This window comes from Vicia villosa, linkage group LG6 (assembly GCF_029867415.1).
Source record: "Vicia villosa cultivar HV-30 ecotype Madison, WI linkage group LG6, Vvil1.0, whole genome shotgun sequence".
Taxonomy (NCBI): domain Eukaryota; kingdom Viridiplantae; phylum Streptophyta; class Magnoliopsida; order Fabales; family Fabaceae; genus Vicia; species Vicia villosa.
Genome location: NC_081185.1, coordinates 12,317,270 through 12,344,356, shown reverse-complemented (window position 1 = coordinate 12,344,356; position 27,087 = coordinate 12,317,270). Strand labels below are relative to the sequence as shown.

Genomic DNA, 27,087 nt, shown 5'->3' with positions numbered 1-27,087 from the left:
CAATATATATACACATATATATATATATATATATATATATATATATATATATATATATATATATATATATATATATATATATATATATATATATATATATATATATATATATTAGTGTTTTTCTCTTAAGTGAAACTTATTTTTCTTCTTTTCTGTGTATTGGTTGAACTTTTAAATGTATAGAAATATCAATAGTTATTGATTTTGTGTTTGTCAAATAAATGCCATATATGAAACTTTTCCTATTTTCTGTGTATGGTACTTCAATTTAATAGCGTTATTTTATAATGCAAGCATGAGTTGAAGCAGCTTAACCAATACCTAAAGTTTCATTATGAAAGGCATGTTATATATATATATATATATATATATATATATATATATATATATATATATATATATATATATATATATATCTATGTATATATATATATGTATATATATCTATGTATATATATATATATCTATGTATATATATGTATCTATGTGTATATATATGTATATGTATATGTATATATATGTATATCTGTATATATGTATATATGTATATATATATATATATATATATATATATATATATATATATATATATATATATATATATATATATATATATTGCTTAACCAATAATAAAAACGTGTTTTAATAGCGCTTTTTTGAAAGAAAGCTATTAAAGATACTTGGCCTATAATAGCGCTTTAAAAAAAAACGCTATTAAATCCTATTAAAAAAATATCTTGTCATAGCGTTTTTTGGGTTGCGCTATTTTTTACTATTCTTTCAATAGCGCTTAAAAAGTGCTATTAAAGGTTTTATACCAATAATAGCGGGGGCTTTAATAGCGCTTAAAAGCGCTATTAAAAGTCAAAAAAAGCGCTATTAAAACACGTTTTTGGCATAGTGAATGTGTCATTTTAGTCTTTTTTGTCATATTAGCGACTGATTTAGCGACCAATTTTTGAGTTTTTCCGTCGCTAATGTGACAAAAAGGACTAAAATGACACCTTTTGAAGAGTTAAGAGACCAATATGACACTTTTTGAAGTTAAGGGACCAAAATGAACCATGACGTTAACATAAGGGACCAAAAAGAGTATTTTGCCTAAACCAACCAAACAACACACAATGCCAGTCATAGGATCCAGATGAACATAACATCTCCATGTGTAACTTTCAACAAAGCTTTGGAATGCGCCATAGAACTTGAGACAAAAATTGGGCAGAGTAAGACTATGTACAGATGAATTCCCAATCACAATGCCTTTGAATTAACCATCAAGGACTTTTAAAGAACCACTTGCATACACAAGGAGAAATAACCCAATGCCTTGGAGTAAACTCCAAGTACTTCCAAAATCAAACATCACCGAAGAGAGAAGTATGTTTCTGCTTCAAATCAAAAATCAAACTTTATCTTCTCCAAAACCCGGTGGCTTCGGCTTTGTCGGAGAATGTTGATTGGTTGAGTGATTCCAACTCTATGTGGTTGCCATCGGCGAAGAGAGATTGGATTTTTGGATTGCTGTCGGTGTCGGAACAACAACAGCTGGTTGGTGGTTGCTCGCGCGGCGGAGCATATCCGGATCTGAAGCGGTGGTCCGTGAATGGAGTGACCGGCGGTTTCTGCGACTTCCGGAGAATTGTGGCGGTGCTGGGTGGTGTGTTGGAGCGGATCAGAGAATGCAAAGCCTTGCTCGGCTTCCTTTCTTTCTCAATCTCCATCTTTTTCTAACAACAACCTGCAACACAATTTAAACAACAACAAAAGGAGTGCAAAAGGAGCTACATGGTTAACAACATTTTCAGATGTTTTGAATTTGTTGATGTTGTTTGGCTATGTGAAGTTGTTGTTCTTGTTCTTTGAGTTTGTTGTGTGTATAGTTTTCTGGGTGTATTGAGGGTGTATGCTTGAAAGAGAGTTTACGAAGGTTAAATTTTGGTGATATTGAAAGCATGTGAATCACTTAACCAATCATCATTCTTCGACGAAGCCGAAGCCACTGTGTTTTGGAGAAGATAAACTTTGATTTTTGATTTGAAATGGAAAAGTCTTTCTCTCTTCGGTGATGTTACAGTGGAAACGTCTTTGTATCTTTTTGTAGGTGTTTTTGCGTATTCGGAGCCTTGGGGAATAAAGTGTCGAAGACATGGCTGCGAACGCAAGTTCTGAAATAAAAGAATAAAGCTTAGGCGTCGCGCGGCTTGGGAATAAAAGAAGAAATTCTGGCAGAAGGTAGGGCGCGTCGCGCGAACTTAGGGCACGTCGCACGCTCTAGGGCGGTTTGGTACATTAAGTGAGATCACACGTCGCACGCAGTAGGGTGCTTAGCGCGCTCTGTGATTTTCAATTTTGTATAAATAGGACAACTTTGTTATTTTAGGGTTTTATCATCTCTTCTTTGACAAAGTTGAGCTCTGATCCATTTTTTGTAGTTTAGAGGTTCAAGAAACACTATTGGGTGTCTCATTATGTTGATTGAGCTCGGGTGGTCTCCAATTGTGCCGACAACACGAGAAGTTTTCGCTTGTTCTTCTTCTTCTTCCTTGTGACCCATTCCAATGGAGGGGTTTGTATGTATATTTTTCCTCTCTTGTATGTATATTTGTTTATCTTGGGATTGTTATATATTTGCTTTACAAATCTTCATTGTTGTTGTTCTTGATCTTTTTGCTTAAATGCTCTGGATTTGTGTTGTTGCAGAAATGGACATCATAGATCTTGATTAGGAATGATATATGTTAGTTTCTAGATTTTAGACATGGATTTAGGGCTAATAATCGCAATGGGTATCGAGTTTAATGCCTCTGTGTTGTTTGTGTCGGTTGAGAAATCGTTGATGTGAATAGTATGGTGGAGCTTTCCTCGGTGTTTCAGAAATGGACACTGATGTGGCATCTCAAATGATGCCTGGTGATTTTGATGCGTATTGTGAGTGTTGAGCGATAGATCTTCAGATTTAAGTATTAGACAGGTTGATTAGAAATACGATTCCAGAATGAATTCTCTTAAGCTACAATAGATTGTTTATTTGCTTTTATTTACTTTTCCCACATTTACTTTCCGTAACCCAATCATGAAACTTAGAACATGAGATAGTTGAACGGCAGTTTTTCTCTACCAATCTCTGTGGACTATGATACGATATAACCTATATCACTCGGTAATAAATATACCTATTACATTTTGCTTTCCGCTTTACCGCTTCAGCAGTTGCGAAAGGTTATACCATATAAAGGGGTTTGATTATTCTGATACCATCTCACCATTTGCTAAACTCACCACCATTCGATTTGTTCTTACTTTGGCTTCTATCCACAACTAGAATCTTCACCAACTAGACGTAAATAATGCATTCTTGCATGAAGATTTCCATGAAGATGTATACTTGGTTATACCACCTAGAATCTAAACATCTAAGCTAAATCAAGTCTGCAAACTTATCAAATCACACTATGGCTTGAAACAAGCTAGTCGACAATGGTTTGAAAAGCTCACTTCCACTCTCATTCAACATGGATACACACAGGCTGCCTCTGATCATTCTTTGTTTATCAAGAAAACACAATCCACATTTACAATTTTTCTTATCTATGTTGATGATGTTATTTTGGCAGGAAATTCTCTACAAGAATTTCAGCTCATGAAGAACATACTCGAACAAAAATTCAAAATTAAAGATCTTGGTTTGCTTAAATACTTTTTAGGCTTGGAAGTAGCTCACTCGACACAAGGGATTTCCATCTCTCAAAGGAAATATTGCATAGATCTTCTCAATGACTCAGGCTTCCTTGGTTCTAAGCCAGTTAATACCCCTTGTGATCCTTCAATCAAAACTATGCCGTCATGACAGTCTTGCGTTTGAAGGCATTCCATCATATAGACGACTCATTGGCGGATTGATTTATCTCAACACCACCAGACCTGATATCACGTTAATCAATCAGCAACTTAGCCAATTCCTTTCTGAACCTTTCACTCATCACTACAATGCTGCATGCAAAGTACTAAGATACTGGAAGCATTTTCCAGGTCAAGGCTTATTCTTTCCTCAAAATCCATCTCTTCAAGTGACTGGATTTTCTGATGCCGACTGGGATGATTGCATTGATACTCGAAGATCCATGTCTGATTCTTGTTTCTACTTGGGTAATTCCCTTATCTCATGGAGAACCAAGAAGAAGAAAATGGTTTCCCGCTCATCATCTGAAGCAGAATATTGTGCCTTGGCTACTGCAACCTACAAGCTCCAATGGATTCTATATTTGCTTCGTGACATGAACATGATATGCAAACAACTTCCAGTCTTATTTTGTGATAGCCAAAGTGCTCTCCACATCGCAGGTAACCCCGTGTTTCACGAAAGAATCAAGCATCTTGACATTGATTGTCACATCGTTAGAGAAAAATTCATAATCAGCATGATGAAATTGATACATGTGTTTTCCAACAACCAACTCGCTGATTTCTTTACCAAGCCTCTCCTTCCAAAGCCATTTCAATCTCTCAAGACCAAGTTGAATTTGCTAAATATTTACCAACGTTCAACTTGTGGGAGACTAATAGATGATAAATGCAGTTAGTTAGATATTTGATTAGTTAGTTAGATTATTGGTTAGTTAGTTAGTTACACCAGTTAGCTTGCATGCTAAGTAACCGTATCTCTTATGTATAAATAATCATATGAGCATCCATCAATACTATGAGAGTTACCATTCATATTTCTCATCTTCTTCCATATTTGGTGCTTCTATTGCCTCTGTACGCAAATCATAATGTTTGGTGCTTCTATTGAACTTAGGTTTGTAGGGTTACTGACTCTAACTTTATAAGCCTAATCTAGAGTAATTGTTAATTGATTTAGGGGTAATAAAGTTGACAAAAACAAAGTAATGAAAATAAAAAGAAAAAGAATAAAAATGACAAAGAATGAAAAGCTTTAAAAGCAAAGAAATAGAAAAAATGAAAATGATGTGGTAAAGAGAGAAATGGAGAATAAAAGAGAGTTGTAGAAAAATGATTAATATGATTACTTTTTTAAATCTAAGGCTTTTTCAATCCTTAACAATGATTACTTTTAGAGCTTGTAAAAATTCCAATATTAATGATCTATGTTAATAACTTGTTTTCATTGATATAGATGATAATTAATCTGATACAAGTGAATGAAAGTGTTTGCACTGAGAGAAAAACTCAACCTTCTGAACGATACACTAGAGAGGAAGAGATGAATGATGGATTTCCAATTAAATGGAATATCTAACTGTATCCTTTTGTTTTAAAGAAACTTAGTCCTAAACATGCTTTATTTGAATATTTTTTTAATTGTCTTGAATTTAATTGGTGGAAAATTTATGCAAGTTGTTGAAAAATATGTTTGTATGTACTAATGAAAATATATTTTAAATGTTTTTCTTATTTTTGGTTCAGGAAAAACAAAATGTTAAGTTAGGTAGAGTTGATAAGTGTGTACTTTATATATTTATTACTGTTATATTCATACTCAATCGCTTAGTTTCATGAAGTAATGGAAAAATTACAACAATATTTTATGCCTAATTAAGAACTGAGAAGTATATATCCTGAATATGCATTTATCATGTTTTATTTTCTTTTAATCATTAAAGGTTAAACGATTGAAAAAAAAAATACAAAAAGGATCAATTGCCGAACAAGGTGAAGGTCGAATAAAAGTTAAATTTGCTTGCCAAATGATTATTTCAAGCTCACACACGCGGACACACACAGGTTTTTCACTTTCAAGTTCTTTGGAAAATATGGTCCTAGAAATCTAGAATTTGGCCGGGAGGTAAATATAATCTGTTTAATATTGTTTTCACTGGACATCGAATTCGAATTTTTGGAACGATCCGTCCTTTAGAGGGAACTCATGAACCACTTGAACCTAATTCTAATTGCTGGGTTAAAAAAAATACTATAAACAAAATTATTTTTTATTTATAATAATAATCATTGCAAATATTTTATATTTATCATTTTATGGGGATACAATGTTTTTTAATACCTATATAGTAATTTTTGTTGACACAACTGTTACGAAGATTATTATTCTAAGTCACAAAATCTATTATTAATTTAAATATTTTTATATATGAGAAATGATATTTATGATCAAATATTTTTGATCTAAAAATGATATACGGGAAAAAAATTATTAATCTAAATATTTTTATATACAAAAAATTTAATATTGATTTAAATATTTTTGTAAATAATTTCTAAACACAAATAATATTTGTATATGGAAAAAAATCTATTATTTACGAAAAAATGATATTTATGATCCAAATATTTTTTAGTCAAAAATGATATACGCGAAAAAATTTCTTATTGATCTAAATATTTTGAAAAAAAATCTATTGATCTAAATTTTTTTATATAGAGAAATGATATTTATGATCAAATATATATTTTTGATCCAAAAATGATATACGGGGAATATCTATTATTGATATATATACTTTTATATACAAAATAATCAATTATTTATCTAATTTATTTTTTTTAACAGTTCATTTAAAATAAATGACGTGTTCAAATAGATGTAACCGAACAGAACTCGTGCATAAGCACGGGTTCGGATTTGTTACTAATTTCAATATAAAAAATAAAAACTATACGGCACGAATAAATGTCCACGACTTTAAATTAAATTTTCAAAATCGCAAAATATAGAACACTAGAAAATTGGAATTCAATTTATAATTTTTTTTTCCACTTTCATTGTTAAAATAAAACAGTAACCATACCCTTATTTATTACCCTTATGGATATTTTCTAGGTAACAATTATTTCAACTGCATGATGTATTTTATGTAGCTACTCAATTATTATCATTATAGATATTTAATGGGGGAAGGTTGGAGAGAGTGAGTTGGCTAGCAATAATTGTCTATATGTATGGCCAACAAGTTAGCTGTAATTGATCTCTCACAAACGAGCTTCATTTTGTTTTTGAAGAAATGCGAGAATTCCTTTCTTTGTTCTTGCTTGTATCACTGGTGGCATCATTCATCACACCAAACCATAGAAATGTTGCTGCTGCAGTGTATTTCAAGGAGATCAACAACAGAACTCAAGATCACAGATGCATTGGACATCACTGCCTAGTCGAAGTTGCCGACGAAACCGATTTGTTCATGGATCAAACAAGATCAAGCAGAATGCTTGCCTCTAATAATTTTCGAGTAGCTCAACCAACAAGTAATTCAGGTCGACAATCACCTTACTGTCAAGCAAATATTTTGTATGGTTCAAGTTCATGTCTTGGCAGTCGTAAGTTAAATACACGAAGGCCCTGTGACCCCAAAAACAGAGGATATCCTTACTGTACATAATGCATAATATGGTTTATTGTGAGTCAATTGTTTTTATTTTGTTCTCCTACTTGTTATGAATGGTTTTTATATTTGGATCTTCAAGGTGAACTATGTATGGCTTCAAATTGTTTACTTCGACTTCCTTGCACTGTATTTCTATGTTTATTGATATCAATGGGACATATATTGAACCAAAAAAATAAACACACAAAATAGAGATAGAGCAAGAGGAAGTAATTTCTCACTAGTATTTAATTTTTCTAATCTGATGATTTACAATCTATAGCTTGCATGTCTTTATATAGGCTTTGAATTCACAAAACTTAATGGCTAAGCTACTTAAAAGGTAAGCATTTAATTTTAGGCGGTGATAGAAGCTGGCCACAACTTTTCCTTTCTTAATTTATAAGTTTAGTGCTAATGGATAATATATGTAGTTTCTAAATACTTCTAGTTAATATCATTTTTATATCCCAATTTTTCTCCCTACTTCTACTTCTTTCTTGACTTAATTTCAACATTGTCTCCCTTAAATCAAACTTTCATATTTATAATTCCAAGCATCTTCTTCAACTTGTAAAATAACTCAATCTTTAGAGGCTTTGTAAATATATCTGCAATTGATTCTTCAGTGAGACAGTACTCGATCACCACTTCTTTCTCTACTATCAACTCTCTTATCTTATGAAACCGAATATCAATATGCTTGGAACGTCCATAAAAAATTGGATTCTTACTCAGTGCAATTGCCTACTTATTGTCGCAATATATCTCTGTAGGACTTTTCTGTTTTTCAGATTTATCACTTCTAAAATTCTTCTCATCCATACTGTTTGAGTAGCACAACTAGTTGCTGCAATATATTCAGCTTCAGCATTAGAAAGTGCAACAACTGGTTGTTTCTTCGAAGACCGCAAAATATCACATGTGCCCAAATAAAATGCGTACCCTTACGTGCTTTTTCTCGTTTCTATATCTCCAGCCCAATCACTATATGTGTATCCAACAAGTTCATTTCATTATTACTAGCATAACAAATTCCATCAGTCAGTTTACCTTTGATATATCAAAGAATCCTCTTAGCTCCTTGCAAATGGCTAACACATGATTCTTCCATGAATCTGCTGAGCAACCCAACTCCATAAACTATATCTGGTCTTGTCGCAGTCAAATATCTCAGGCTTCAGATCAAGCTTTTTATTGGGTTGAGTCTACCCTTTTTCCATCATTTTCTCTTGTCAACTTCAACTTTTCTTCAACAAGTGTGTAAACTGGCTTTGAAAGCTCCATCTTGAACTTCTTCAGAATATCACTTGCACACTTCTTTTGAGAAATGAAAATTTCATCATCTTGTTGGACAACTTCAATGCCAGGGAAATAAGATATTAGGCCCAAATCTGTCAATTCAAAATGTCGAATCATAGCCTCCCTGAATTTTGTAATCATCTTTGAATTATTTCCAGTGAAAATCAAGTCATCAACATATAGGCACACAATAAGGACATCTCCAGGATCCATGTATTTGATATATAACGTGTGCTCGTGAGGACATCTTTGAAAACCATTCTTCACAAAATATGAATCAATCTTATTATACCAAGCTCTTGACGCTTGCTTCAAACCATATAATGCTTTCTTCAATCTATAGACTTTATCTTCCTATCCTTTGACTACATATCTTGCAGGTTGCTCAACATACACTTCTTCTTCCAGATTACCATTAAGAAATGCATACTTAATATCCATTTGATGTATTTTCCAACTATTTTGAGCTGATATCAAAATAAGCATTCTAATTGTATCTAACCTTGCAACAGGAGTAAATACCTCAAAGTAATTAATACCTGGTTTTTGCTTGTATCCTTTTGCCATCAACCTTGCTTTATAGCGATCAATCTCACCACTGGGTTTGTTCTTTGTCTTGTACACCCACTTCACTCCTATAGCTTTCTTGTCTGCTGGTAACTCTGTCAGCTCCTATGTTTTATTCTTCTCAATTTCTTTGATTTCTTCGTTCATGTCTATTATCCAATTTTCATCACTTGAGGCTTCTTCAAATTATAGCAGCTCACAATCTGTAAATAAAGCAAAGTTGATAATCTCCTCATCAGATGGATCATTATCATTACCTAAAACATAATCTTGCAGTCTTGCTGGTAATCTATGTTGCCTTTGTTGTCTGTTGGATGTTTCTGGCTCATCAGGTGGTGTTTGTTATCTGCTAGATGTCTCTGGCTCATCAGGTGTTATATTATATTCATTCACCTCTTCGTAATCATTTGAAGTCACATCTCGACTAATAATCACCTTCGTTGTCTCTGGATTGTAAAGCTTATAGGCCTTTGAGTTTGAACTATAACAAGCAAAGATACATCTTTCTCCTTTGTCATCTAACTTCTTTCTCAATTGATCTGGTACATGAGCATATGCAATACATCCAAAAACTCTATGGTGTCGGATTGAAGGTCTTCTTCCACTCCAAGCTCCTTTGGGAGTCTTTTCTCGAACACTCTTTGTAGGACACCTGTTTAAAATATAAACTGCAGTAGCAACACCTTCTGTCCAAAATTACTTAGGCATCTGTTTGGCCTTCAACATGCATCCCACCGTATCTATGATCGTTCTATTCTTTCTTTCAGCAACTCCATTCTGTTGAGGTGTGTATCTTGTTATTAATTGATGCTCAATTCCATGTTGTTCAAAGAAACTTATACCAATGAGGTATTCTTGGCCTCTGTCTGTTCTCAATGCTTTGATTCTACAACCACTTTATTTTTATACAAATTCCTTGAATGTCTTGAAGGCATCACTTGCTTCTGATTTTTGTTTCAAGAAATACACCCAAGTCTTTCTACTAAAATTATCAATAAAAGTATTGAAGTACTTACAGCCACCTGGTGTTGGTATTTCCACTGAACACAAGTCTGAATGAATGATCTCTAGAAGCTTCTTCGCTCGCCAAGACATTCCATTTGGAAATGAATCTCTATGCTTCTTTCATCTGAAAAGTCTCACATACTCTATTTGGAATATTCACAACAAGAAATCTAGAAACATATTCTTTTCTCGACAAGTAATTCAAGCCAAAAAAATGAAATTGACCAAATCTCATGTGCCATAACCAATCATCATTTGGAATGATAGAACTCAAGCAAGGAAATTTTGCATGTTGAATTTTCAAAGGAAATTAGCAGTTTGGTGTCATTCTTACCTTTGTGATGAATCTGTCATTTCTATTGATCAACGTGCAAAACCATTGTGAATCTGCATGTTGTAACTTTTCTCCGACAGTTGTCCTATACTCAGGAGATTGTGATGAAGACCAGGAGCATAGAAAACATCACCAATAAAGTTTTGAGTTCCATCTTTCAACCTGGTAGAAATTCGGCCTTTCCCCAAAATTGGAATATATGAATTGTTTCCAAACTTCACGGTAGATTTTACCATTTCGTTTAGAGAAGAAAATAATTCCTTTTTCCCACATATGATTACTACAGCCAGTAACTAGATACCAAATATCCTCTTCCTCAGAAAATGTATTACTGGCCAAAAATAAATTTTGTGGATTTTCAAAGTACTCACCTGTATTTTAGTATGAACTTTCTTCCACGTTTTCCTGATGTTTGTACCTACAATCAGCTTCTTTGTGTCCAAACTTTCCACAGTGATAACAACTATAATTCATCCTTTCTTAGTTGTAGTTACCTCTTCCTCGACCACGATTGTTGAATCCGAAATTGTTTCCCCGACCACGATTGTTGTATCCAAAATTATTTCCACCTCTTCCTTGATTGGATGGATTGAAATTATTGTCTCTCCATTGGTTAAAGTTGCCACGTCCTCTTCCTCCATAATTTCTTCGGCCTCTGCCTCTATAATTTCCTCTTCCTCTATTGAAAGTATTTTGACCTCTTTCTTCTACAATATAACTTGACCCAAAAGTGTTGTTGAAATTTACCTAACTCTTTAGAGCTTCTTCTTTTACCACTTTTTTGGTCTTTTCTAATATTCTGTTGACATGACTTTCAATGCTTCCCTGTAATTCTGCTACATACAGAGTATCTGTATTGTGGGACTCAATTATTATAGTCACCACCTGGTCAAACTTCATCGGCATCATACGTTGAATTTTTTCTACCAATTTGCTATATGGAATATCTTCTCCTTTTACTCGCATCTTGTTGACGAGATTAATAACACGAGAAAAATATTGTTCTACTGTTTTTGAATTTGACATTTCGTACCTTTCATATTTTCTATGCAGCGATTGTAATTTGGACTTTTGAGCTTCCTCTACTCCTTTATGTGACAGCTTCAATATGTCCCACGCTTCTTTAGCAGTTTTGGCATTTTCTATTTTTCCAAATATTGAGTAATCAGTTCCTTGATGAATTTGGGAAAGTGTCAACTGGTCCCTTCTACGAGCAACTTCATCAGTTCCTTGTTGTAAACTGGGATCCACAAAGCTCCGACATTGTGAGATTTTAAATGTGTTGTCATCAACAGTTCCCAGTAACTAAAATATAACTCTGCGGTTAATTTTGGATCGGATCAGACAAAATTATAATTTTCCATATCTCTCAAAAGATACTCACAATAGTTTTTGACAGAATGTGAACTCTTTTGTTCCTCACACACTCAAAAATATTTTTGAGACTCAAACTAGCAGGACCTAATATGCTCTGATACCACATTGATATCAATGGGACATATATTGAACCAAAAAATAAACACACAAAATAGAGATAGAGAAAGAGGAAGTAATTTCTCACTAGCATTTAATTTTTCTAATTTGATGATTTACAATCCATAGCTTGCATGCCTTTATATAGGCTTTGAATTCACAAAACTCAATGGCTAAGCTACTTAAAATGTAAGCATTTAATATTAGGCGGTGATACAAGCTGGCCACTACTTTTCCTTTCTTAATTTATAAGCTTAGTGCTAATGGATAATATATGTAGTTTCTAAATTCTTCTAGTTAATATCATTTTTATATCCAAAATCTTCTCCCTACTTCTACTTCTTTCTTGATTTAATTTCAACATTTATAATGTATTGTAATGATGAATAAATCTTTTAAATCTATGATAAAGGTTACTTCTGCAATAAATCTTCGTGAGTGGACAGCATGTGGTTTTAACCCAAACCTAACTAGGAGCGAGTTTTGTGACCAATAGGCAGGTGTTATAACTATTAGGCAAGTGATGCAATGAATGGACGACTAAAAGCCCCACATTGCTTTCTATAGACTCTTTACAATCAAACTAGAGGGCTTGCATAGGACGAAGTGATTTAGTTTAATTACTTCTTATCTTCATACTTGGTTGAGTCCCTCAAGCATAGTGAGAGTCAGTCCCTCAAATGTAGTTTAGGACGAGTCCCTCAAGTATAGTTTAGCGATAAACTTCTAGGTGTCAATCGAGGTGAATCCTGAATGCCTGTTGAGGTGAATCCTTGAATGTTAGGTGAGGTGAACATCTGTGTATCATTAAATGTGATTAATGATGAATATCAATTGGTAATCTAAATCGAACTTAATCCCTAACACGTGTCATAGACATGGAAAATCTTCTGCAACTGTTGACCTATCTAGTGATAGGTTTATGATTACCCAAAAGGCTAGATTTCAAATCCCTATAAAAGGGGTTCACCCATCATTATTCATTTTTTGCATATCCTTTTCTCAGATCTTTTGTAAAAAATTTAACAGTCAATCGTAGAAGACAAGGTCGTAATGAGATTTTTCTCCAATGCTCGGTTTGTTAAAAGAAGGTCCGAAATTTCAAATTTTTCAACAAGCGGTTTAGAATCAATTTATGGATGACATGGAGCAGATGTAAAATTTCACAAGATCTCTAAAAGCTCAAGCATGAAAGCTTCGGGATTCCTCAGTTGGCGATACAATTAGAACAAAGGATTAAAACAAAGTAAAAGAGTTAATCGAGAAAATGTGTCACAATTAATACCATTCTCAAAGTGAAAGAGGTGTGAAGACTAAAGAAAATAAAAAAAGCTGTGATATTATTGGATGCTCACACGACTTTGTTTGCTCAAGTGGAAGTTCTTACTAATCATTTAAGTGGGGCCACTATTGTTCTTGCAAATGTGAGTCAAGTTAAAGCATTGGGGTGTGATTTTGTGGTTAGGGGTTACTAATGGCAAATGCGTCCCCGAAAGAGTCATAAAAGAAGAAAAAACTGCAGACAACTGTGTAAAAGGTAACCCTTATTCTAACACTTATAATTCAGGTTGGAAGGAACATCCTAACTTCAAGTGGAGAAATAATAAATTTTTTAATCTCATCCAAATGTTTTCCCAAGCTCTTCAAATATTTCAAATACAACAACCCAAGAAGCCTTCTCCATTATAAGAAACTTTGGCTCAGTTTATTAAGAAGACTCAAAGCAACATCGAGACTATGACCAATCATGAAGCATCAATAAAAAATTTAGAAATGCAAATTGGTCAATTATCAAGACAATTAGAATCACAAATATGTGATAGTTATATGTCTATAGAGTTAAGAAACAAGGTTGTACCTTAAATTACTAACAACAATGGGGAGGTATAACAAGTGAGTGAAAATGAGGAGAAAAATAAAAATGAGAAATGAGTGGAAAAAAGTGATGAAGTAGTCAAGGGAGAGATTGAGAAAGAGAAAGAATTAGAAGGAGAAAAAGTGACAAAGTGAGTGAAGAACCTATGAGGGAGGATTAACTTGGCATAGAAACTCACCCTTGAGTTCAACAAAGAAAAAAAATCCTAAATGAACCAAATCAAGAACTACCATACTATGTTAAGCATCCTTACCAAATTATGAAGAAGAACCCAAGAAAGAGATGGAAGTGGAGTAGTTCAAAAAGTTCATGGAAATGTTTACGAAGCTCCATGTTAGTCGCTAGCATCACTAGTATATTATTGTTTTCTGGACGGCTAATTTGGGGATCCGGATTCTCTAACTTCCGCGCGGGAAAGTTAGAATGACTTTCACTAGTTTTCCACCGTTTGATATTTTGAATTGCTACGATGCCTCCACGTTGCCAATTTTTTCAACAAAGAAAATGTAAACAACCCATTACAAATTTCTGGAAAAAAAACATTACAAATTATTTCTACATTCATCTTGAATTGTTGTCTCCTCGCCGCCTATTGTCAATTGTGAATCAACAGATTATCGTTGTTATCTCTACCATCAACCATCGTCCCTCTTCCATGGTTTTCTTGCCGTCGCCGGAACTCCTTGAATGAAACCAAGTTTCTTTTGTATTGTTTGAAGCTTCAAAATTCTTGTAAAAAATTTGTTTATGATAATCTCTCTCTGTTACTTCTTCCAGGTTTACTAGCCCATGTTTTTTTCTCTTGGTTGTTCTTTTATTCCAATCATGACCATAATTTTTTATGGCGATAAGTCTCATTGCAATAATGAAAATGTATAAAGTATGAGTTGGTGCGCACGTTCCCTAGGTTAGGCTGCAGTTTGAGAAAATACTAAACATTTTATAGTGATGGTGTGGCCTTTGTTTGCTGTGTCTCTCAAAGGTATGAAGAGAATTGTAGAACATTTAGAGAAAATTAGAAGAATATAGATGGAACATGAGAAATAGATTTCTTGCAATAATAATTTTAAAAGTTGAAATTTTACAATAAATCAAGTTATAGATGAGGGATTTAGCTTGAAACGTAGCAGCATTGGACGATAGAAAGGAAGTGATGGATATGGTAGAAAGGCAGCGGCGGCCGGAGGAGGCAAGGTGATGACGGTGGAAGAAGGCATGTTGACGAAGGTCATAGAATTGCTGGGTATGCCTGTGTCATCTCTTCCATTTTATGTTTCTATTTTCTTTGTTAAAAAATTGGCAACGTGGAAGTATCTTAACAATCTGATTTATCAAACGGTGAAAAACAAGTGAAAGTTAGTCTAACTTTCCCGCGTGGAAGTTAGAGAATCTAGATCCCTAATTTGGGTACAATCCAATTGTTGTATACCCCACTGATTATGAAACGACTTCTTTCACATGTCCATTCATAGTTTTTGCATATCAGGGGATGCCTTTTGGTTTATCCAACACTCTGGCACTTTCCAAAGGTGAATGCTTCCTACTTTTGCTAATATGATTGAAAGTTCAATTGAATTATTTATGGATGATTTTTGTTTTGTTTTCGGTAATACTTTTGATAATTGCTTTGATAACCTCAATGTCATTATTAAGAGATGCATCCAAACAAATCTTGTTTTAAACTGGGAAAAATGTCACTTCATGGTGACATGAAGTTTCTTTGAAAGGTATTGAGGTTGATCAAGCAAGAATATAAGTGAATGAAAAATTAATATCTCCTACTAATGTGAAAGGAGTGAGAAGTTTCTTTGAACATATAGATTTTTATCATCATTGTTTCATAAAATATTTTTCTAAGATTGCAAAACATTTAAGCAGTAGTTTATAGTCGACTCAATATCAACGAACCCCCCCCCCCCCCCCCCCCCGCCCCCATTTTATCTTTTTAGTACCGATGGTCTTGTAGTGCACCTTTGATCGAAAGAGTAGTTATATCGTAAGTGGTTTAGGAAACCTTGAGACCGGTGTCACCCACATGGGAGCTTTCAAGAGCTCTGGAGTGGGAGTTGAAGTGGGACCCCTAATGTAGGTTGGAAATAGTAGCCCCGAGGGAAGACAACTATTCCCTGAGGTAGCCCCCTTTTCTCCGCATCGATGACATACTTCAAGGATAGGAGGGCCGGAACTGGAAGTTGCCGTCGAGTCATTACTACTGGTGACTCGTACCTTCCGCTGAAATGGGAGTGGAACCTTGTGAAAGAGAATATTTTTGTTTTTGATAATGATTGTTTAAATTATTTTTTTATTATTAAAAAAAATTAAGCATTGTGTTTATAATCGTTGCTCATAATTATATTCAAGCCTTTTGTAAAATTGAATTAATAAACTATACAATTTTTTTGGATAGAAACCAATTTAACGCATATCATTAAAAAAATGGAATTAGATACAAGGAGGGATAATATTTAAGATACTATGCTTAGGCCATGAATTGGCCGCCTTCGCTAACATTTTCGCTTGGCATTTAACAAACTTAACCTCAAAGTTAGGAAAAGAGTCTAATAACTACTTAATATAATTAAAAATAATACTTAACGCCGAACAACCTGTAGCACTAGATTGAATAGCTTGAACCATCACTTGAGAGTTAATTTCGAAGATCACACGATCTATGTTCATAATAATAGCATTTTGTATTGCTTCTTTCAAAGCTATGGCTTCCGCATCTACAGTGGAAATAGTGCCGCAATCCCAAGCAACACATGCGGAAATGAATCTTCCAATATTATCCCGGAAACACCAACCCTTATTCGTAGATCTCTGATAATTTTTGAAGCCCGCATCGATATTACACTTCACCTAACCATCCTCCGGTTCTTTCCAGGTTAGGGGATTCTGGGCGACATTGTTACTCTCCTGAACCTCAAGGGCAGCGAACCAGTCATGCCAATTGAAATAGGCTTGCAAACCAATCCTCGAAACACCCCCTATTATTATTCTAAACAATATTATTGCGATTTTTCCAAAGTACCTCAATCATCATGGCAAATGTACCAGCAATTCTCCTATCCTCTTTACTACATATATCAAGGATAGGAGATTTGACATCACTAAAGGTAAGTAAACAGGGCTCAATAATAGAAGACAAAGTTGTTGCCCGCCAACAATGATTAGTAGTAATACAACCGAAAAAAACATGCCAATCCTCTTCATCCTCCCCATCACAAATATGACATCTCGCCGAACATTGAACATAATGTTGTCTGAGTTTAGTGCGAGTCGGTAGGCAACCTCTACAAATTCTCCATAAGAGGTGTTTGGATCTAGGAGGCGCCGTAATATTCCACAAGCTATCCCAATTACCTTCTATCCTTTTATTCACTTGATGCATCTGAGAGTACCTCCATAATCTATACCCCAATCAAACATTATACTCTGCATTCCTCTCCTCCTTCTTAACCAGCCCATCTTAAACCACTTCTTACATCAAAGGAACATTCAAAATCTCACATGTCACTATATGGTCAAATAAGGAGTTAATAACTTGCGCATCCCACTATTTGGAATTGGGTAGCACGAGATTATTAACATAAATATGATACATACCTTGAGTATACAGTCCGCCTAAACACCTTTATTTGCTCCCTTGAAGCCAAGGTTCATTCATAACCTTAATGTTACTACCATCACCAATTCTCCACCTACACCCAAGTAATAAAACATCTTTAGCTTTCCAAAGGCTTCTCCAAACCATACTCTAGTTATTTCCAAGCTTAGCTTGAAAAAATGAGGAATTAGGAAAATACCTTGCCTTGAAGAACTTGGAGACCAAAGCATGGGGATTTGTCAACAACTTCTACCCTTGTTTTACTATCATAGATAAGTTGAAAGCCCAGAGGTCCCTAAAGCCCAAACCACCATCCTTCTTAGAACATGATAATTTATCCCAAGCCATCCATCGAATTCCTTTATTATTACTTCCTCCCCTCCATCAGAAAGAATTCAACATCTTCTTAATATCATTCACCAACGCGTCTAGTATTATATACACACTTGTGATATAAGATGGTATAGATTCCATGACTAATTTTATCATCACCTCCTTACCAGCTTTAGATAGCGATCTACCCCTCCAAGAATTAATCTTATTCTAGATACGATCTTTAATAAAAGCAAACGTCTCCTTTTAACGTCTACCAATCATCGAAGGCAGCCCCAAATATGTACTCGTTCCTAACACATGCTGAACTCCCATGATTTTAGAAATATCCTCTTGGGTCGGTATACTAAGATTGCGGTTGAAAAAAACCTCATACTTAGTCAGATTTATCTCTTGCCCTGACACATTTGAAGGTGGAGAAAAACACAAGAAAGGGGGGGGGGGGATTGAATTGTGTTCTTTATAAATTAAACTTTCCCTTTTTTTTCATTAACGTCTTTTCTTTCTTTTGTTTACTCATCTATTGGATTATCCTTTGATGTTGCGGAAGCATGATGAATACATAACCAATAGAATGTTCATTTTAACTTCATAAGAATATCAGAACTTCTGACTTGCTCAGTACCGTTCTGCAGATTAAGAATTGGAAGTTCTAAGTTAAAATAACATGAGCAGAAAGTAAAAGACACATTCATTTTTATCCTGTTTCAGGTGATTTTCCTCTCAACAGAGGTCTTAATCCACTATAACCAAATCATGATTACACCTACACAGTCCTCTGTCGTGACTAACAACCTGCACAGCCAACTGCGGTGACTAACCATCTGGACAATGACCCGTTTAGTGATCTCTGCGAGATATAACGTCCATTGACTCAGGAACCCTTCACAGGCCAACTGCTCGTGACTAATTGCAAAGGACTGTTCAGTGATCTTCGCGAGATATAACATCCCTTAACTTCCCGCACAACCATCCTGTTGTGACTAATCCCGCACAGCAAACTACTGTGACTAAACTTAGATGATGAACCGTTCAGGGATCCCAGCAGGATATAACGTTCACCATTCTATTTAGAGATTACAAGATTGCTTCTTATTCAATCTGATTATCTCCTATTTTAAGCACATGTGTTTATGACTCACTGACTAGAAGTCACTTCTGGAGCCTAAACAATCTATCAGAAGTTTCTAAGATTTTACACATTTCGAGCAACAACTCTATATGTTTTACAATGTTTTACAAGTTATGCCACAACTTGTAGTCTTATTCTTTTATCTTCTGATTGAGATCATCTCCTTCTTCTCATAAGCAGATTAAGAGACTCGACTCTTATGTTGAAGGCTTATTTTCATGATCTTCATCTTCAAATCTTCTTAAGCAGGTTTAGAGCAACAACTCAATTGTTGATTGCTTCTAATTTGATCTGCACTTCTTCTTTCTCCCAAGCAGATTTAGAGCAGCATCTCTATGTTGATTGCTTCTTGTGGTATGGTCTTCTCTTATCTGAGTAAGGAGATTATGGCTTCAGCTCTTGAAATTAATTCCTTCTTGTAAGACCATCTTCTACTTAAGCATATATGGAGCATCAACTCTCATCTTGATTGCTTCTTGTGAGTAGATCTTCATCTTCTTCTTGACTACTGATCATAAACCTTGTTACAACTTATAACACATTTAATGATCATAAGCAAACATGAAAAACTTCTTCGATCAACCACTCAGAGTATTCAGTTTCTCAAGTCACTTAATGTGAATAATATAAGCATTGATCAAGTATCAGTGAACTTCTGATAACTCCAGTGGAGAATACTGCTTAACAATAGTTATTTTTTCTTGCTTACATTAGGCATATAGTTAATGTATCACACCATAATGGATTATCACATACTAAGTATGTGTTGCCTCTTGTGGAACTTCTGATGCATGGTTTCTTGAGAATACTTATCAGCTTATCATGCTCAGCTCCTTCTACTGTTTTTCTCTTTGGATCTCTCATTTTTTTGCTCTCAGTAGATGTATCCTAAATACATGCTTTGATGCTCATTCTGGATGCATACTTCAGACGCATACCCAGACACGCACCAAAATGCATACCTTCACATTTTAAAGCTTGTTCTATTTATAGAGCTTGGTATATTACCGTTTGGATCTAGGCGTTTGAGACTTGTTTAAATGTTGTCTTGAATGCTTCGTCTAGATTGAGCCTTTTGTGACATGCGTTATTCTTGGTAGAACCTTATCCATAGCATGATAATTATAGTTGATGGCGTGCTTCTTTTGGTTAAGCTTGTCTTTCCAATGCACTGCATGTGGATTGCTTCTCCTTTTCACCTTGGGAGTTGTTCCTTTTAAATTGTTGCAACTGTCTTGCATGTGACAATGTTTCTAACGGCTCTCCCTTAGATTCTAAGCTCTTTGTATTTAATTTAATTTGTATGCTGAGCTGCAGGTTCTTCATTGGCGTGACTTCTGCTGATGTTTGTATGTTATATGTCATTGTATCGTAGCCTTCAGAACTTGTTACTTCAGAACTTCTGATTTCTATACTTGTGTGATCTTCTGATGTTTGCAAAGCTTCTTGCGGTTGATCTTTCTGATTGAGACTATTATATGTAGACTTTGATATTGCTTATTCTTCTGAGTAGTCTTATCTCTAATTGTTGATTCTCTTGCTTCTGATCTGTGATCCTTTCTTGTTTGACCTGTTGCTTATCAAAACATGTGATAATGGTATTTTGCTTTGTTAATCTTCTGGATGTATTTGTTGTACTCTTTTTCTGATGAATCTTGTATAAGATTTATTACATAACATCTGCACACTAAATGAAACCATTAGTAATAAAAATTTTACTTCACAAAATATATGTTCGTTATCATCAAAACTAGATTCTGAACATAGATTCTCAATCTTGTTCTAACAACATTAGCATAGATCGTAAGTAACTCTATAAGGTGAGACACCTCCTCAACGGTAGCCCTGCAAAATAAGAAAAAATTGTCAACAAAAAGTAGGTGGGACACACTAGGTGCCCCCTACATATCTGGACGCCATGAATGTCCCCTTGAGACACTACTCCCTTGATAAGAGCTGAGAGACCCTTCGCAATAAGGATAAAGAGGTATGGGGACAGTGGGTCCCCTTATCTCAATCCTCTGCCTGGTTTAATAGGACCAACTCTATCTATATTGACTAAGACATAATAATTCAAAGAAGTCACACACATCATCATCCAGTGGATCCATTTATCAGCAAAACTCAACTTACTAAGCATACATCTCAGAAAGCCTCAGTCCACCCTATCATATGCCTTACTAATATCAATCTTCCGAGCCATATGAGCTTTATTTCCACTAGTCCTTTTGAGAGTATGGATAATCTCAATAGCCATCATTGCATTATCCAGAATAAAACGACTCTCCACAAAAGCTGATTGTTCCTCCGAAACACACTTAGGCAAGCAAATTTTCATTCTATTCGCTAGAAGTTTTGAGACCAACATGTAGGCTACATTACACAAAGATATAGGCCTAAGCTCTTTCTTAGTTTGAGGTTTAGCACACTTCGGGATCAGACAAATATTAGTTTCATTGAGAGATGATGGAAAAAAAACTTTTATCTAGCCAGTTAGTTGCCGCTTTAAATATATCATCTCCACAAAGATGTTAGAACTTCTGATAGAACGTTGGGTTGAAACCGCCAGGACCAAGAGACTTATTCGAGTGCAAGAGAGAAAATGGGAGAAAAAGACTAAGGGTTTTAATTTAAATAGAGACTAAATCTTAAATCCAGTACAATAAATGATTCAAATATATAATTAAACCCCAAAGATTGATGGATTAAAAAGCATCTAAAATTTAAAAATATAGAGGAGAAATATAAGGAAATTTCTATCATTTGGGAAGTACGAATATAATGGCACGATTAACTTTACACAACTTTATTTATATTTTTAATTTTTCTAAATCACAAAATATAGAACAATGTAAAATTGGAATTCAATTCATAAAATTTCGTACTACTTTTAATTCTGAAAATATAATAAACACTATACCATGTTTTTATTATTCAGGATACTCTATAGGTAACCGATATTTCAGCTTAAAGATGTATTTTATGTAGATATATGTATCTGTCAATACATCATAAAAGTCATATTCTTTAATTAATAGCCTTCATATTTGGTGGAGGAAGAGACAACAATAGAGGGTAGGGATGGCAAAGGGCAGGGTTTGGGCAGGGTACTATAGTACCCGTCCCCATACCCGCAGTTTAAAAAGATCCCCATACCCGAGCCCAAACCCGCGTGGGTATCAATATTCATGCCCGTACCCCTATCCTGTGGGTACCTCAATGCCCATACTCGTACCCGTTTACCCGCATTTATTGTAAAATTAAATCATTTAATTACAAAATAACATATAATTTAAGTCTTTTTAACAATATTAAAAAAATTATGTATGTTATTGTTGAGTTATGAAAAAAAAACTTTTATTAAAATGTGTAATAATTTAATAGCGATATATTTTTAAAAAAAAATAGAATCATGCATTTTTTATATAATAATATAAATGACATTATAGAAATATGTAGTGTGGGTATGGGGCGGGGTGGGTAGTAAAGTACCCGTGCCCGCACCCATACCCGCATATTTTAATGGGTAATTACCCGTGCCCGTGCCCATACCCATTTTTATGGGTGTTTACCCTACCCGATGTGGGGTTTTTTGTGGGTACCCACTGGGGATGGGCCAAATTGTCATCCCTAAGAGGGAGTGACATAGCAATTTGCAATAACCTTTCATATTATCCTTTAATTATTTATAGTTGAATTTTTTTCTACCCAACTCAAAAAATTATATTAAATAATTACAACCTAATTTCATTTGTTTTTGAAAAATATGAGAGGATTATTTTCTTTAGTTTTTCTATATCATACTGCATCATAACTAGGTTGATGCTGCTGTGTAGGATTGTTAGATGGTACAATTCGTGAGAAAAATTAAATCGAACCGAACTAAATTAAAGTAATAATTTATTCGAATTAAATTAAACCGTTTCAATTTACTAAGAATTGAACTGAACCAAAATTATTGGTTTAGTATACCGTTTTGAAATTCTAAATCGTACCGAACAGTTTGAAGGTAATTTTTTCCAAAACCGAACCGTTTATCAAAAGAATCGAACCGTTTATCAAAAGAATCAAACCGTTAAACTATTTTTAAATTTTGCCTTAGCTTTCTTTTCAATTTTTGTTCAGTTTGATTTTAGTTACGGTTCGATTCTAGAAGTATTTATGCATAATGATTTGATTCACTATGCAAACATAACAATTCAAACAATTCAATAATTTTAACTTCAGTTCGATTCAGTTCGACGGTTTGATTCAATTATTGGATTTTGTTGAACAACCCTACTGCCGTGGATTCCTAGAAGATCAACAATAGCACTCAAGATCATAGATGTATAGGGCTTCACTACCCAGTGGAAGTTGACATGAAACCGATTTGTTCATGGATCAAAGGGGATCAAGTAAAATTAGATTTACTTCCTAACATATTCTCTGAATAATTTTCAAATTTCATTTTATATTTTTTTACCTGTAAAACTATAATCACATTTAATTTATTCACTATAATTTTTTACTTGAACATTTGAAATGTTCAATCCAATTTGATTGAGGGTAAGTTATAAATGTATGTCTAAAAGTTATCACAAACAATCCTCATCCTATATTGGAATATCTTAGTAATATGGGATATCCTACTAATCTAGGGATGGCAATAGGCAGAGTTTGGACAGGGTACTATAGTACCCGTCCTCATACCCGCAGTTTAAAAAAATCCTCGTACCCGAGCTCAAATCCGCGTGGGTATCAATATTCATACCCGTACCCATACCCTGTGAGTACCTCAATGCCCATACTCGTACCCGTTTACCCGCATTTATAGTAAAATTAAATCGTTTAATTACAAAATATCATATAATTTAAGTCTTTTTAACAATATTAAAAAAATTATGTATGTTATTGTTGAGTTAAGAAACAAATAAACACTTTTATTAAAATGTGTAATGATTTAATAACGATATATTTTTAAAAAAAATTTGAATCATGCATTTTTATATAATAATATAAATGACATTATAAAAATATGTAGTGTGGGTATGGGGCGGGTTGGGTAGTAAGGTACCCGTGCCCGCACCCATACCCGCATATTTTAATGGATAATTACCCGTTCCCATACCCATACCCATTTTTATGGGATTTTTTGTGGGTACCCACTGGGGATGGGCCAAATTGCCATCCCTATACTAATCCTTATATACATTAATTAAAGCGGCTATAACATTCTCTCTCTTGATGGATCCAATGGTTGATATTTATTTCTCTCATCTCTCATTTAAAGTGCTCTCACTTAATATGCTCCCATATATATATATATATATATATATATATATATATATATATATATATATATATATATATATATATATATATATATATATATATATTCATGTCGATTAACAAAAAAAATACAATATTTAATATTTTTTTAATAACATTAAAATTAAGAGATAGTATTGCTAATTTTTAAATTTGCAAAACATTAAGAGATTATTAAGACGACGAAGATTCGTAATAATATTGGAGTTTTACCATAAAATAAATGATAAAATTATTTTTATTTTTGTTTTAGATTAATATAATTGAATTCAAAATCGTAATGATGTTATTTTATATATCTCATTAAGTTTATATATTTTGATGTTATTTTTAACTTTAATATATATTAATTTTTTTTTTGTGTGTTTGCTAATATATATATATATATATATATATATATATATATATATATATATATATATATATATATATATATATATATATTATTTTTTATAAATTAATTTAATTCTATAATATAATAATATAATGAGATAATCAATAATTTTTTTATATAAATTAATTTAAAAATATCCTTTTATGTCATTTTGTATTTATCAGCTTGTATAACAGCTAATTTACCAAACACTCAAATTATCTTATCAGCTATCAGCTAACAACTACCAGCTATCAGCTACTAGCTACCAACTACAAGTTATCAGCTATCAGCTAGTTTTACCATACAGAGCATGAGTATTGTTCTCATCAGAAATCGAACTCGGTGTTTTTCAAACCTTTGTTTCTTGGCAAGAGCTTGTTTACTACTCGAATTCAATTGTTTGGCTATCTAATTTCATGTATTGTTGCAAGTATCATGTACTATTTATTTTTTTCATCTGTGGAATTATTTCCATTGTTTAAGGGTTTTGCTTTTTGTTCTTTTCTTTTTAAATTATTATAGTTTAACTCAACCTTATAAAACTGGTTGGTAAGGTAAAAAGTTTCACTTTGTGTAAACTCTTTTGGCTTAATTGCACTTTTAGTCCCCTATTACTCATTTGTTAACTTTTTGGTCCCTCTATTTTAGAATCCGGAAATTTGGTCCCTCAACTTTGATTTTTTGAGGATTTAAGTCCATGTTCAAATCTGAGTGAAATTTTTGATGACATGACATACATTTTGACTATGTGTCAGATGCCAAGTTATTTAAATTTAATTAATATTTAAGTTAATAATTTCCTATATAACTTAATAATTTTTTTAAACTTAATTTAATATTTATAAATCAAATACCATTAAATAAAAATATTATATAAGATCTTGAATGTTATTAACCCTAACAATTGCACATCACCTCTTTTCTCCAGGAAACCACCATTTTCTTCTCCAAGCTCCTCTACAGTAGCTCTTCAAATCCGTGTGTGGCTAATATTTCTTCTCCAACCCTAACTTTTTCCTTCGCTCATTTTTCTTCTTCTTTTATCTTCTTCTCCAACCTATGACTGAAAGAAGTTTTTCATTTGCCTCAACAAATCAGTCTGGTTTAAGGAAAAGAGGGAGTAGATGTGGTGTGGACTTGAGTCACCATTGATGACATCTTGGACTTATGAGAATCCTGGAAGAAGATTTCATGGTTGTGGTAATTTTAAGGTGATAGGAAAAAAAGGATGCAACTATTTTGAATGAGTTGATGAAGACATGAACAACCGATCAAAAGATGTGATTAGATATTTGAAGAACAAAAATGATGAGGCTATGGATTTAATTAGAGACACAAAAAAAAATGAAGACTTGTTAAAGATGAAGATAAAGTTTATGGGTTATTTTCTTGGTTTGTCAATTGTGTTTGTAATATTTCTTGTGTGTGCCTTAGTTGCAACACATATTTTCAAATGAAGCAATTGTTTGTAATGATTAATTTCTATGGTTGTGTAATTTCTCTGAATTAGTGAATGAGTAATTTCTAGTGCAATTGTAATGAGTAATTTCTAGTGTTGTGACCTTTATTGTAAGGATTAACTTCTATGGTTGTTTGTAATGAGTAATTGTACTGAGTAATTTATATGGTTGTTTATAATGAAGCAATTGTTTGTAATGAGTAATTTCTATACAATTGTTATGACCTTTATTGAGTAATGAGTAATGAGTAATGTGTAATTTCTATACAATTGCTACTCATTTATATACAATTGCTCAGAATAACCAGAATTTGAAACAATTGAATAACAGAACCCGAATTTTTTCAGAATAATGTCATGGTTACACAATTGCTCAGAATAACCAGAATTGTATAACAATTGTAATGCGTAACGTTATTTGTAATGACCAGTGCAGAATTGTATAACAATTGATATCTAGCAAAATTATGTTCTACATTAATATTGCAGTAGCAGTACCTAAATTCATCAACTAAAATACATCAAAATACCCGTAGCAATACCAAAATACAAACAAAATACCTAAACTAATATTGCAGTAGCAGTACCAAAATACACCAGAACCAATACAATATCAAAATACATCAACAAAACATAGGTATCAAGCTTCTACTCTTGAGTTGGTTTTGGAGCTTGTGATCCTCCTTCTATAACAGTCTGCCGACCACCCTTTGTCTTCACTTTTTTATTACCACCTTTCGGTATTACTCTCTCAGCCTCCCTTTTTCCTTTGCATGTGCGCTTGTTGTGTCCCATCTTTCCACAAATTTGACATTTAACCGTTTGAAGTTTTCTTGGTAAAGTGTGTGTGCTTCTTGGCTCATCATTTGTTTTGTTACGGTTCTCTTTTGGGCGGCCAATAGCTCTCCTCATGACCGGAGGTTGGATTGGTTCATTTTTGTCATTCGCCTATAGTTCTGGGCCATTTTTCGGC

The 27,087-nt window shown here is 33.6% G+C and overlaps 1 protein-coding gene across 1 annotated transcript; it reads right to left on the bottom strand.

Annotated features, from left to right (window-relative positions):
• Positions 1-10,577: 10,577 nt before the first annotated feature.
• On the bottom strand, positions 10,578-26,909 carry LOC131613206 (uncharacterized). The gene is made up of 4 exons (XM_058884893.1): positions 26,767-26,909; positions 11,323-11,788; positions 11,043-11,255; positions 10,578-10,808 (listed from the first exon to the last, which is right to left on the bottom strand). The coding sequence occupies exons 1-4, from the start codon at positions 26,907-26,909 to the stop codon at positions 10,578-10,580; spliced, it is 1,053 nt and encodes a 350-aa protein (XP_058740876.1).
• Between the last annotated feature and the right edge of the window lie 178 nt (positions 26,910-27,087).

Coding starts and splice junctions, on each gene's coding strand:
- LOC131613206 (XM_058884893.1), bottom strand. CDS start 26,909: ATGGGACACAACAAGCGCACATGCAAAGGAAAAAGGGAGGCTGAGAGA. Junction 11,789..26,766: donor GCTCCAAAACCAACTCAAGA/GTAGAAGCTTGA, acceptor TGTGGATCCCAG/TTTACAACAAGGAACTGATG. Junction 10,809..11,042: donor CAATCGTGGTCGAGGAAGAG/GTAACTACAACT, acceptor TGTGGGAAAAAG/GAATTATTTTCTTCTCTAAA.